This window comes from Hyperolius riggenbachi, chromosome 11, assembly GCF_040937935.1.
Source record: "Hyperolius riggenbachi isolate aHypRig1 chromosome 11, aHypRig1.pri, whole genome shotgun sequence".
NCBI classification, from domain to species: Eukaryota; Metazoa; Chordata; class Amphibia; order Anura; family Hyperoliidae; genus Hyperolius; species Hyperolius riggenbachi.
This window is the reverse complement of record NC_090656.1, coordinates 15,294,858-15,310,127: the sequence shown is the minus strand read 5'-3', so window position 1 is coordinate 15,310,127 and position 15,270 is coordinate 15,294,858. Positions and strand designations below refer to the sequence as shown.

Sequence of the window (15,270 nt, the reverse complement as noted above, 5' to 3'; positions counted from 1 at the left end):
TGAAGAAGAAGATGATGAAGAAGAAGAAGAAGATGAAGAAGATGAAGATGAAGAAGATGAAGAAGATGAAGAAGAAGATTAAGAAGATGAAGAAGATGAAGAAGAAGATGAAGAAGATGAAGAAGAAGAAGATGAAGAAGAAGAAGAAGATGAAGAAGATGAAGAAGAAGAAGATGATGAAGAAGAAGAAGAAGAAGATGAAGAAGATGAAGATGAAGAAGATGAAGAAGATGAAGAAGAAGATGAAGAAGATGAAGAAGATGAAGAAGAAGATGAAGAAGATGAAGAAGAAGATGAAGAAGATGAAGATGAAGAAGATGAAGAAGATGAAGAAGAAGAAGAAGAAGATGAAGAAGATGAAGAAGAAGATGAAGAAGAAGATGAAGAAGATGAAGAAAAAGAAGATGAAGAAGAAGAAGATGATGATGAAGAAGATGAAGAAGAAGAAGAAGAAGACAATATAAAAGAAGAAGAAGATATAGAAGAAGATATAGAAGAAGAAGATATAGAAGAAGAAGATATAGAAGAAGAAGAAGATATAGAAGATAAAGAAGAAGAAGAAGAAGAAGTATATACAGTACTGAACAAATTTCTGGACACAACTTCTCTTTTCAACTTTTTTTTTTTAAAGGAACATCCCCACATAATCACTTGCTGTTGTTACTTGGAAAAAAAGAGGTTTCTTGCATCATTCACCCTCAAAACAAGTGTTGGAAGCTATTTAAGGCCATTTCGAATAGTCAGCTCGAATAATGAGCTCGAATACCGACTCGAATAGTGAGCTCGAATTCCGAGGTCGAATCGAATAGTAAAAATTATTCGACTCGAATATTCGACTGATCTCGAATAATTTACTATTCGAATTCGACCTAACTCGAATTTTGAAAAGGGGTATTTGAGCATCACTGCTGTCATGTCCCAGTTGTGCGGTTGGACTTTGGACACAATGTGGGCTTTGGTTTGTTTTTTTAACTCCCCACATAATTAATTAGTTATAGTAACTAGACACTGCACCACAGTCCACAGAATTCTAAACAAACCTATTAACACCCGTTACTGGGATCGCTGCAGGGAATCCAGTTAGTTAATAAATTAATTCAACAATACTGCTGCACTGTCCATAACCCATTAATTACAGTATTCCATCAGAAAATATTGTGTTAAACTACAATTGGCTTACAAAAAGTCCTCAAAGTTCAATTGGGATAGTTCATCCATCCTTGGGGTCTTTGCAGAAGATTCAGTGTTCAATATTATTAGAACGATCCTACTGTGTTTATTGCTCCTGAAAAACATACACTGATCTCCACATAGGGTGATAACGTTCAAACTGTCAATCTCAGGTAACACACCACCACAGTGCGTTTGTGACTTGTGAGGTTAGTGCCAAACAATTAAAGTCCCACACCCCTTCTCCTTATATGCTCACCAGAACTAAACCACCTTAGGTTTCAGGTGGATCTTAGGCAGTACTCAAATGCACATCTTGATGGTGTTAATCCTGTAATAAAACACCTCAACATAGGGTAATACTGTTCATATAGATTCACACCAATCAATGGTAACCCTCTGTACAGAAAAATCGTGCTTTCTCTCTGTGTGTGTGGTGCTCCCACTCCCTACCCAGCAATCTGCTCACCGGATAGAGCCCACCTCAGATTGCAGGTGGAAATTGCGCTTAGTAATGCCCTCCGAACAAATTCTCTGACTCTTGTCCAAAAAGCTTAGCCTCTCCTGAGGTCCTTTTAATCCAGTAAAACTCGTAAATGTTAAGGTCACAATAGAAAACGGCAGTGTAACGATCGGTGTCAGCACACAGAGATAATCTGATTATTGATGATCTGCAGAATCATCAACAATACAGATGTATACCTGATTATGGATGATCTGCAGAATCACCAATAATACAAGTATGACTAACCTCTGCACACCTAATGAAGTGTAAGTGTTTGGTGCAACTGTAGGCTATCTCCCGTGGGGCGGGAGACACAGATAACTTAGGCCAGAGACCACCTGAGGAGCAGGTGGCCCTCGGCTGTGCAGGGACTATCTCCTTAAGAGAGGGGATAGAGATAATCTGGCAGCCAGTGATTCACTGGTAAACTGGTAATCAGACTGTACTGCAGCCAGGGGACTCCTATGGGATAGAGGCCACTGGCTGCACTGCAGGAAGGACTCTCTGAGGAGAAAGAGGTCCTTGCAGCTAACTGACACTTGGTGGAAGAGTGTCACGGGTAGTACAGACAGACTGAACACTCAAGGGATGAGTGACAGCCAGAAGGGTCGGGCAGGCCACTGGCGAACTGAGGGGGCTATTCCGGGTGTCTGGAACCACCCCCCTGCACTGAGCTGTGTATTCAGCCAGGGAAGCCCGCATAATATAAACAGCCTCATTCTCCCTCCCTTCTTACTTCTGGTGCTTCCCTCCAGCTAATAGAATAAGAGAGGCAGCCCAGCTTCCCTCACAAGAAGATGCAGCCTGCAGTGAGAGAATGTTGATTATGGAGTCCTGGACTCTCCACAGCACAGAAGTGTCCAACATGATGAAATTAGAGTGCAGGCAAGCTGGTAAATATGCACAGCATGATGCAGAGCTTGCCTGGACTCAGGGTCCGTGGGCAAACATCTGTCTGGTCTCTCCCCATTGTTATAATGACTGCATGTGTGGGTAAGGTGTCCTGAAAAGTTTTTGACAGTCCCTAGACTCCAGGAGGGCTTCTTTCTGACTTGTGTGAGAGACTGACAGGGACAGGAGTCCGATTACAGGCAAGTAGCCTGTCTGATGTGGGACTGCAATACAGATAAGTTCTCTGCTCCATCTCCGGCTATTCTCAATTTCTCCACTCCTCTCTCTGGGCTAGTGCACGCCAAAATGACAATAGCAATCGCTAGCAATTTGTGAGTGTGATTTTGTGAAGTGATTTTCAGAGCGATTTTTGAATGAATTGCTCAAAAACATGCTACATGCAGTATACCTGTGATTTTGAAAAAATCACAACGCTGCTGTGGGAACACCCACATAGGGTAACATTAGTCAAGCGCTTTTCAAATCACTGTTGATTTGAAAAACGCTCAGAAGCCCTCTTGGTGTGCACCAGCCTCCTTCATTCACCTTTGTTTCCCTCTTCCCCTAGAGCTGGCTGTGTGTTCTTGTCATACAGGAAAGCTAAATAAAAGTGCAATCCTGGTGAGGCAAAATATTATTATTTAGTATTTATATAGCGCCGCCATCTTCCGCAGATGCATATATCCCTGCATCATATGGGTATCGCTTGCGCTATGTGACACTATGTAGCATATTCCACTGAATTGTCCAAACTAAGTCTATCTCCTGTTCCTCTCTTAGGGAGTTGTTCCAGCGCTGTACCCCGTTCAAATTTGCTGCTACCAGAAGCCCTCAGAAACACTCGTGTCCTTGAGTACTTCCAAAGATAGGCAGCTCCGTAATACGCCAGCGCACTTTTGTGCATGGGCAGTATGGAGCCACCTGTATTCGGAAGCACTCGGGGACATACGTGCTTCTGGACCTTTCAGGAACCCCCCCCCCTTAAAAATCCTGCGTTTGCCCCTGCAGGCCAGGTCGGTAACACACGAGCAGATAAGGTACAAAGACAGGAGGAGGCTGATTCAGTAACCGGGTACAGGCAAGGTTGGCAACTGGTAGGCAGATAGGCGGAGGTACTGAATCAGAAAGCAAGAGAGAGGTCAACAGAGCAAATGGTCATAACAGATATAAAGCACAATCCTAGTCTGGGGTGTGAGGTCCTTGGTCTCGACACACAGGAACTAGTCTAAGGAATAACACAGTATCCTATGCTTGGGTGTGAGGTCCTTGGTCTCAACACCCTGGAACTGGTCTAAAGTATAACACAGCAATGACACAGTAATCCTAAGCTTGGGTGTGAGGTCCTTGGTCTCAACACCCTGGAACTGGTCTAAGGTATAACACAGTAAATAACAAGAGCGTAATCTGTGAATCAGTGTGAATTCCCAGGTCCACCTGGTTCTAACACACTGTACGATCTGACTGTGGTCTGAGTGCTCACACGTAAGTATTCGCAACGGCAGACAACCAGCAACTGACCAGTATGTGGCAGTGGTATGTCAGGCCATGTTTTTGGATTAGTTTTTCAAGCGGTAACATGTAAATCGTGAAAAGCAGGGGAGAGAGGATTGAGCCCTGGGGCACCCCATACTTAAGTGTTACAGGGGTGGACAGGAAGGGCCCCATAGACACTTTTTGGGTTCTGCCACTCAAGAAGGATTGGAACCACTGAAGAACTATGCCATCAATACCGCAGTATTCCTGTAGCCTGTTTATCGAGATGTTATGGTCAACTGTATCAAAGGCTGCAGAAAGGTCTAGCAGTATGAGGATGGAGCACTCTCCTCTGTCTCTTGCCATGAGCAGGTGGTTGCATATTTGGATGAGGGCATTTTCTGTGCTTTGGTGTTTCCTGAAGCCAGACTGGAATGGGTCATAACTGTTGTTTTGTAGGATTTTGGCTTCTAGCTGGAGGTATACAGCTTTTTCAATTATCTTACCCAGAAAGGGGAGGTTAGAGACAGGTCGGTAGCTGGTCATTGCATCTGGGTCCAGGGAGGGTTTTTTGAGGAGAGGCCTGATGATTGCTTCCTTCAGTAAAGCAGGAAATATACCTGATTGTAAGGAACAGTTAACAATTTTGAGGAATACCGGCAGGGCCGGCCTTAGGTTTCACAGTGCCCTGAGCGTAACCAGATTTTGGTGCCCCCCCCCCCCAATTCATCCTCTTCGCGTTTCAGCGCACCACACACATGCACTAATGGGGAGGGGGGGGGGGGCGTGCCTCCGTCTATCCTGATTCCTGACATATAGCTATAAGTCCACCCCAGTATAGGTAGCCAGGCATAGGTGACCCAGTAAAAGTAGCCAGCTGTAGATGCCTCCCAGTATATGTTAGCCAGGTAGGTGTCCCCAGTATAGGTAGCCAGTATACTTTCCCCAGTATAGGTTAGATAGGCATTTGTCCCAGCTATAGGTTAGATAGGTAGCTGCCCCCAGTGTATAGGTTAGATAGGTAGGTACCTGCAATATAGGTTAGATAGGTAGCTGCCACCAGTATAGATTAGATAGGTAACTGCCCCCAGTATAGATTAGATAGGTTGCTGCCCCCAGTATAGATTAGATAGGTAGGTGGCCTGCAGTATAGATTAGATATGTAGGTGGCCCGCAGTATAGATTAGATAGGTAGGTGGCCCGCAGTATAGATTAGATAGATAGGTGGCCCGCAGTATAGATTAGATAGGTAGCTGCCCCCAGTAAAGGTTAGATAGGTAGCTGCCCCCAGTATAGGTTAGATAGGTAGCTGCCCCCAGTATAGGTTAGATAGGTAGCTGCCCCCCAGTATAGGTTAGATAGGTAGCTGCCCCCCAGTATAGATTAGATAGGTAGCTGCCCCCCAGTATAGGTTAGATAGGTAGGTGACCCCAGTATAGATTAGATAGGTAGCTGCCCCCAGTATAGATTAGATAGGTAGCTGTCCCCCAGTATAGATTAGATAGGTAGCTGTCCCCCAGTATAGATTAGATAGGTAGCTGCCCCCCAGTATAGATTAGATAGGTAGCTGCCCCCCCAGTATAGGTTAGATAGGTAGGTGCCCCCAGTATAGATTAGATAGGTAGCTGCCCCCCCAGTATTGGTTAGATAGGTAGGTGCCCCCAGTATAGAGTAGGTAGGTAGGTAGGTAGGTGCCCCCTCATACTGGAGGGAGAGCCGCGGGGAGGGCAGCCCGACCTCTCCCTCCCTTCCTCTCCGGGCACTCTCCCTGCTCCCCCCTCCGAGTCCGATGCACACTGCAGCAGAGCCAGAGAGAACAACTCACCTCCCTCACTGGTTCCGATCGCCGGCGCCTCTCACTTCCCGCTGGTCGCCTCTTCTACATTAGTTACTGATGCACACTAAACTGCCTGCTGAACAGGAAGTTTAGTGTGTATCAGTAACTAATGTAGAAGAGGCGACCAGCGGGAAGTGAGAGGCGCCGGCGATCGGAACCAGGGAGGTGAGTTGTTCTCTCTGGCTCTGCTGCAGTGTGCATCGGAGGGGGGAGCAGGGAGAGTGCCCGGAGAGGGAGGGAGGGAGAGGTCGGGCTGCCCTCCCCGCGGCTCCCCCTCCATCGCGGTGGCTGCACGGGCCTCATGTTTGCCCCTTATCACGGCACCAGGGGGCGGAGCTTCCATGCGGCAGGAGCGCCCCCTGGAAGCTGGCGCCCTGAGCGATAACACCAGTGGCTCAGGTCAAAGGCCGGCCCTGAATACCGGTACAAACAGGTCGGGGCAGTTCAACATGATCTGTGTTGGGCCAGGATCCAGGTCACAGGTAGTTAGGCGGAGGTGAAGGAGGATGCTTGATGTGACTTCTTCATCAATTTCTTTGAAGTTTGACCAAGGTCTTATGTTGTCTCTGCTAATGGTAATACTGAGGTGAGGTGAGCGGCTTGCGGATTTCAAGAGCTGCCGTTTTCTATTGTGACCTTAACATTTATGAGTTTTACTGGATTAAAAGGACCTCAGGAGAGTTAAAGGGGCGCTACAGCGAAAAACTGTAAAATTAAAAATATGTGCAAACATATACAAATAAGAAGTACATTTTTTTCCAGAGTAAAATGAGCCATAATTTACTTTTCTCCTACGTTTCTGTCGCTTACAGTAGGTAGTAGAAATCTGATAGAAGTGACAGGTTTTGGAGTAGTCCATCTCTTTATAGGGGATTCTCAGGGATATATTTATTTTCAAAAGCACTTACTGAATGGCAGTTGCTCTGTCCAACTGCCAAAAAAACAGTGTAGCGAGCAGGGAAGGGGGCCAGCATCATTTAAATCCTTTTTAGGGAATATCTTTATAAAGAATAAAAGCATTGCTGAAAATCCCCTATGAAGAGATGGACTAGTCCAAAGCCCGTCACTTCTGTCAGATTTCTACTGCCTGCTGTAAGTGACAGCAACATAGGAGAAAAGTAATTTATGGCTCATTTTACTCTGGAAAAAAATGTACTTCTTATTTGTTTATGTTTGCACATATTTTAAATTGTTCAGTTTTTAGCTGTAGTGCCCCTTTAAGCTTTTTGGACAAGAGTCAGAGAATTTGTTCGGCGGGCATTACTAAGCGCAATTTCCACCTGCAATCTGAGGTGGGCTCTATCCGGTGAGCAGATTGCTGGGTAGGGAGTGGTAGCACCACACACACGGAGAGAAAGAACGATTTTTCTGCACAGAGGGTTACCATTAATTGGTGTGAATCTATATGAACAGTATTGCCCTATGTTGAGGTGTTTTATTACAGGATTAACACCATCAAGATGTGCATTTGAGTACTGCCTAAGATCCACCTGAAACCTGGGGTGGTTTAGTTGTGGTGAGCATATAAGGAGAAGGGGTGTGGGACTTTAATTGTTTGGCACTAACCTCACAAGTCACAAACGCACTGTGGTGGTGTGTTACCTGAGATTGACAGTTTGAACGTTATCACCCTATGTGGAGATCTGTGTACGTTTTTCAGGAGCAATAAACACAGTAGGATCGTTCTAATAATATTGAACACTGAATCTTCTGCAAAGATCCCAAGGATGGATGAACTATCCCAATTGAACTTTGAGGACTTTTTGTAAGCCAATTGTAGTTTAACACAATATTTTCTGATGGAATAATGTAATTAATGGGTTCTGGAGAGCACAGCAGTAGACTTAATTAGTGTTTCCCTTTAACCTCCCTGGCGGTAAGCCCGAGCTGAGCTCGGGCTATGCCGCGCAGGATGAGATCTCAGCCCCTGGTGGGGCGATTTTCACACTGTAAAGTGCTGTACGCGCAGCTAGCACTTTGCTAGCCGCGCGTACAGCTTGATGATCGCCCGCACGCAACGGCACAAGAGGGCCCCCCCGCCAGAGCCCTGCGCTGCCCGGACCAATGAGTTCCGGGCAGCGCTTTGGGCTGGATCGGAGACGTCTGACGTCAGGACGTCGGCTGACGTCCATGACGTCATTCAGATCGTCGCCATGGCAACAGGAGAAGCCAAACAGGGGAGCGCGTCATATACACGTTCCCCTGTTTGCTATTGATGCCGGCGACAATCACACTAGAGGGACACATGCGCCCTCTAGTGGAGTTTCATGTAGCTACCACTCTGGTAGCTTTACATGAAACATAAAAAAAAATTAAAAAAAAATTGGATTTCTGCAATTTTTGCAGAAAAAATAAACCGCCAAGGAGGTTAAAGAAACATGATACTACATGCAACATTTACCTCAAAAAACGTTTTGGAAGCTATTTATAGGCCACTTCCGTTCTTTCTATCCGGATATCCGAATCCGCCCGTATAGCCCGGATAATGCGTTCGGATATCCGCATGTAAGCGGATATCAGAATTTTCGGATCCAGATATCCGATCCGGGTCCAGATATCTCGGTGTCCGGATCCGGATCAATTCGGATTTTGAAAAGAGGTATCCGAGCACCCCTGGATACAATTGTCTATCTCATCAGTTCACCTAAGGTCCACTTTAGGTTTTTCCAAAATATAATATACCATAAAAAAAAAAAAAAATGTTTATTTAAGTTATGTTGCACAAACATTTTGAATTCTGATCTTGATTTTCTTGTTTGCTCCTTACAGGTATCCACCAAGACTATGAATAGAAATTATCGATACGATGAAACAGAAATCTTACAGAGTGATTACATTGACAACGAAATTGTTATTCAAGTTGGCTCAGATGACACCATCCAAAATGCTGCTGATTCCTTGTTCAATAAGAAAACAGCAGGAAACCGGCCAAAATCTCTGCTGGAGTGGAATAATCCTCCTGGTCAGTTCAAAATTTTTAAAACCAAAGGAACCCATGCTGTAGAGATAACAGAACATACCAAGCTCACAGTGGTAGGACATGGAGGTCACAGGGAGGGTGAGGTGTCTGTTGGCGGAGAAACAGCAAATCAGTTAGCAAATGTTATTCTGAAACTGAGGGAGCCTCAGCCCCCTCTTCATTGGCCATCAAAGCAAAGAACAATTCAAGAAATTAGTATAGTCTCTTGTGAAATTGGAGCTGGGAAACACGGTGAAGCTTTTACCAAACAATTCTTGCTTGGACTGAAAAGAGGACAAGTCACTGTTGGTTCTGTTTCTGTTCGCACAGCTCAGGTCATAGTGGAGGAGGATGGAAGCAAAGTGACAATTGACAAAGATGATCCAGAACTGTGGAGTAAATATAACCCAGAACACAAGCGAAAATTCTACTTAGGAGAAGACAACACCCTGAGAGAAGTGAGTGATACAACAGGGAGAAGCCCAGTGTGGCTAGACAGACAGAATATTGCCATACAGTATGACCCGCTGGCACCTCGGGCTGACATTCCCCTGTACTATGTAGAAAATGGTGTCTACTATAGCATTTCAAACAATGACATTGCTCAGTTTATTGGAGACACTGCAGGAGAACTGTTTGGAACAGAGGTTGATACTTTGCGAGATACAAAAATAGAACATCTGGACAAGGAAAGTCTAAATGTGCATAATGACTTAGATGGAACTATCGAGGTCCGTACAATAGAAAGCCTGGATGGATTATTAGATAACATAAAGGATATCATACAAAGTGCAAACACAAAGAGAAGAGAGCTGCTCATGTCATACCAGAGAGAACTACAGGAATATGGCATAACCATTGACAACAACATTAAACTAAAAGACACATGGAAACAAGTTACTACACAAGTCAAAATAGAGGAAAATACGCGTAATGTACTTGAGAAACAAATGCAAGATGCTCCTACCAAGGAAATATACGACCAACTGTATGAGGCAGTAGAAGATCAGATTCGGAAATACAACAAAATTTGTGATATCTGTAACACCATTGATAAAGAAATGGAAACATCTGTAAAGCTGTATCAATTTAAGGATTACATCTACAGTATAAATATGAAGGACTTCTATGTGAACCTATATGACACCACTGACAGCAGTCTCATCGATGGCACATTTAAAGACATTATGAAAAGTGATCACATAACATATAAAAAAATGGATAAAATGGAAAACATGGAAACATTTGTAGACATGGCAAAAAAATGGGTGGGTGGAAAACAAAGTGAAATTGGGCACATTAATCCTTATGATGGAATTGCTGTTCTCGCCACGCATATCTCAGAGGCTGTTAGAAATCCAAACACATTTATTACCAATCGCCTAAGCTGGGACCTTTGCGATACATTTCAACATTTTTGCTCTAACAACCCCATGACAAGAGGTGGAACATGGGCAGGAAACGCAGCCGCCATAGGTCTAGACTATGAGACAACTAAACAGACTCAGCGCCGTGAAGTTAAACAGAGAACATTGCTTGCTTTGAAGAGCTGGCTACACCAGACATATAGTGGAAACTACGATACACGGTTACCCGATGACCATCCACAACCCACAGAATTGTCACCAGAAGATGCTAAAATAAAGATGGGAAATACAGATCTCCAGCTAAACAAAATACCAACTAGTGGACCCAGCAGACAAGCACCAAGGCCACTATCTGAAGAAGTAAAAAGTGACCTCCTAACACTTGAACATGATGGGTTAGGAAAAAGCTTAGAGACAGAATTACAGTTAAAGATGATGGAAGACAGGAGACAACTTGTGGACAAAATAACCAACAAAATTAAGGAATTGACCTCAGAAGATCTGGCCAAATATCAAAAAATGAAATCAGTTGAGAGATATGCAGAAGGTATCAAGATAGTATTGGAGAGCAGACAGAACCCTTCAGACACCAAAGAGATTTTAATGCCAGGTGAGAGGGGTACTTTAAAATCAGAAGAATTATTGGACTCGTATTTTGATGACACCCTTTCAGCCTCTGGCAAAATCAACCATGGCCTGGCCATCTATGGCACTTTGATGGGCTTTCAAGCTGCAAACCAGATGTTTGCTGAGGGCAGAAAATGGGAAGGAGGTGTCATGTTAGCCCAGGGTGTGCACGGACTGTCGGAACTGACTGGGGTTAATGCAGCAGTTAATGAGTTTGTTGGGACAGTTGCTCAGAGCTCAGTTTCCAAGATTGCAGATGGTCTAGGAGAAGCAGAAGCTGCAAAATTCACAAGTGGTTTGAAGGAAGCTGAAAGTCTGGCTAAGAGAGTCCCTGTCCTTTCAGTTGCTTTTACTGCATTTAATATATATGAGGATCTCAAGCAAGGTGGTACAGTTGGAATCGTGGATGCAGCACTTGATGGAGCAATATTTATCACTGCACTGGCTGGTCCAGAAATGCTTCCAGTAACTGTAGCTTTGACCATAATTCGTCTAGTGATTGACGCACTCTACCATGAAATTAAACATGAGCTGGATTCTTTACCTCCAGATGCTGGTTTACAGGACAAATTTGTGGCTGTAATTAAAGGCATTGGTTTAGCAATTAGAGACCTAGCTAATGGCTTTGTGGACATATGGAAACAGATCACTGTACTTGGATGGATCTCTAATGTGAATAGTCTAGATGCAGAGCACAGAAAGAGTATGGATACTGTGCACCAATTGCAAACCGCTGAGAATTACTTTAAGGTCTTCGATGAACAAGATGGACATACATGTCATAGAATAGTAGACTTCACAAAAGGGGAAGACTCTGCCAATGGTGGAAACCTTCATGTTGAGCTAACCGACCACAGTTCAATGATTGTCACACTTACTGATCCTGTTACATTTGCAAGAATTATAAAGGAGATATATTTTGATAAAGATTGTGAGTCAGTGGATGTGGTTTTAGGAATTGGAGAATCTCTAAATATTAAAATGGAGCAGGCAACAGTAACTGCAGTTTGGTTGATTCCACTAAAAACCGAGGAGGTCATTGCTTCCATAACTGCAGATGAAAAGTCATTATACGGTACTTATTTGGGCAATGCCAAACCCAACCGATTCTTTGCTGTGCAACAAAACGTTGTTACAGGTCTTTCTTACACTCTTGATAAATATCATTATGAACTTCACGGTAGAGATGGAAATGATGTTTTTTTCTTAGGCCCACAAATAAGCTTTGTCCATGGTGGGAATGGTCAGGATATCTACTATATTCCACTTGAAGGAGGGAAAACTGACATCTGTAATCAAGCAAATGACAAACTGATGGACCTTTTAATTTTCAATATTTCATATCAACAAATAAATGCCAGAAAAGTAGGCAATGATCTTAGTTTATTTTACAATAATGTTCATGAAGTTCAGATTAAGAAGTGGTTTCTTGGAGAAGAATACCAACATATGAGCTTTAAAAGCACTGATGGAGTCCTGTTTGATGTTGGAAATGTCAGGTTGAATGGAAAAGTTGACTTACATCCTGTGACTCTGGATTTCTCAAACAGGGATTCCACCATGAATGTTGACCTGCAAAATCCACCTTGGGAAACAGTTGTCACTGTTATAGGGACTGATTTTGATGACACTATAGAAGGAAATCATTTGAATAATGTGATTCAAGGACAAAGCGGCGCAAATACTGTTGTCGGTCGGGAGGGTAATGATATGTATTTCATACAAGAAAAAGAAAGCTGTGACACCATTGATAATTTTGCAAATGATGACTTAATGGACATAGCTGAGCTGCCCGTAGAGTATAAAACTCTGGAGGTTGGCCTCACACTTCCACAGTCTCTGAAGATATGGGATTCTAATGGAAAAATGTGCGTTATCATCAAGGACTGGAAGAGAGGATGGCAATGGCAACATATCATATTTAAAACCAAAGACTCTGTTGTGTTCTCGATCTCCAACACAACAGCCACACCTCAATTCACTCCACTGATATTAGATTATAGTGATTATGAATACGGAGTAAATATTGACTTAAATTCCATTCCTGGAAATGAGTATATAATGACTGTGGTAGGCTCGCCATTCTATGACACAATTAAAGGAAACAGTAAGCCTAATTTCATTCAAGGAGCAGAAGACATAACTGGAGGAAATGGGAGTGACACATATATCGTGTCTTGTCAGGGGTATAAAATATCAATAAATAACTATGCAGAAGATGGTGCTGTGGATGTTCTTTATATTAAGGAGAAATTCAACAACCTGTCTTTTAACCGTGGCATTTCTGTTGATTATTTTGCAGATGGGACAATAGTTCACAAGTCCTTTACCCAAACAGATGACTTGGAAATTAATAGTGGTGCTTGCATTGTTACATTAATCGACTGGTGCAAATCTGAACAGTACAGACATTTACAGATCCGGACAGAGGATGGAATAATCTTCAGCATTCCAAGCGAATTTACACCAGTCACATATGCTGTGGATAACTCCAGAGATACATTACCCATGGACACTCTGGACACTAGATCTGGACTATATGAAGGGGCCACCACAATTTTTGGATCTCCCAGATTCATTAAAATATTTGGAAATGCAAAAGACAATTACATTGATCCAGGGACAAATGGATCATCAATGGTGGGTGAGGGTGGCAGAGACACGTACATGCTAAGGAGACATTATGAAGGCCTTTATGAAATTGACAATTATGCAGCTGATCAAAAAGTAGATTATCTGATACTTGATGTTAACTTTGAAGATATCCATTATGAAGCACACACAACTGCACATGATGGCCATGCCCAGGACATAGTGTTATCTGCTCCTTCAGCTGCTAAATGGCAATGTCGTCTACTGAATTTTGGCAGAGATACAAATTACAGACATTTGATAGTGAAAACTAATAACATGGTGTTCACCTACTCTGAAGACACTCTAGCAATACAACCATTGCTTTCGGATAACAGATTTCTCACTACAGAGTTACACCTTGATCTCTCAACAGGGGTCTTCCAGTCTTTGCCAACTGTATATGGATCTCTTCAGGAAAGAAACTTCATCACGGGAAATAGTGTAAATAATACAATTATAGGGGGTAAAAACACTGATGTGTTGTATGGTAAAGAGGGAAATGACATTCTCTATGGATCAGATGGAAAAGACTATCTTTCTGGTGGAGCTGGAGATGACCAAATCCATGGAGGTGATGGAGATGACCTAATCCTTGGAGAAGAAGGGGATGATGTTATCTATCCAGGTCCAGGGGCTGATACAGTGTATGGAGGCACAGGTTCAGATGCCTTATTGTTCTTAGGAGACCTCAGTACTGAAAGGGGTGTGTTTGTAAACCTGTATCTTGGGTATGGAGCTGGTGCAGATGCTGAGGGAGACCTCTACTTTGGAATAGAGAACATACTGGGCTCCAGCTATGATGACATACTTATAGGAAATGATGATGATAACTACCTGAACGGTGGTGGAGGCAGTGACCTCATACAGCCCATGGGTGGATATGATGTCCTTCATGGAGGAGAAGGAAGAGATGTCTATAACCTCATAGATTCCACCGGTACAAAAATGATAAACAACTTTGCCAAAGACGGGAAAGAAGACTTGATTTATGTTAAGGAGTCTGAGACATTAGAGATAATTGGATTGAAATCTGACTCTGATCGGGAAATAACCTTTTACTACAATAAAGAATCTGAACCCAGGTTGAGAGTTTTATTGAAAAACTGGTACAAGTCAGGAGATTACAGACATCTCCAAGTGAAAACCTACAGCAGATACAAACATGGAAAGGTTACTATAATTAACCAAAATGAGGACATCTAACTCAAGATAAATTAAATTTCTCAGTCATTTTTCTAATAATTTCTACTCATGTCTGCGTATCATTATAAGAAACAGCTATGTAGTTTTTAAATATAGCCTAATGTTTTGAAAATGTTGAATGAAGTACAGTACTTGTGATGAGCGAAAATGCCAATATTCTTTTTACAATAATTTTCTGAAAATGTTAAAATGAGTTGTCGAGAGAAAATGCCATCAAAAATAAGTGTTGTTATTTTTCACACTTTTTATGGTAAAAATATTGATTTTTCATAATAAAAATATTAGTGGTAAAAATATTGTTTTTCTGCATTTTTTTCATGAATTATAACTGTAAAATATTGATTCTTCCACTTTTTTTACGAAAAATACAAAAACGCGAAAAAACAAGGAATTTTCATGGAAATGTTCTCAAAATCAAACATGGCATTTATAGGCCCATATGCAATTCACTTTTTCACCTGAGATTTCTCCTAGGTTTTCTTTTCATAACTTATAAATAAAACACATTTTTAATCACCAGCAAGCAAGAAAATTGTCAAAATAATTTTGATAGTAGTTTTTCAACTACTTTTTGGTACTTTTTCCATTCCAAAATGCTGAAAAT

General features: G+C 42.5%; 1 protein-coding gene across 2 annotated transcripts in view; it reads left to right on the top strand.

Moving 5' to 3' along the window:
* Nucleotides 1–15,270, top strand: part of LOC137539198 (polycystin-1-like protein 2) — a 232,689-nt gene that overhangs the window by 82,835 nt on the left and 134,584 nt on the right. The window contains exon 5 of one of the 2 annotated variants that reach the window (XM_068261716.1): nt 8,646–14,899. The exons of the other annotated variant lie outside the window; for it this stretch is intronic. Coding sequence (XP_068117817.1) covers nt 8,646–14,666 — 6,021 coding nt within the window. The 3' untranslated portion in view covers nt 14,667–14,899. Of the gene's footprint in view, nt 1–8,645; nt 14,900–15,270 lie in introns of those variants that run through there. 2 annotated transcript variants of the gene reach the window in all.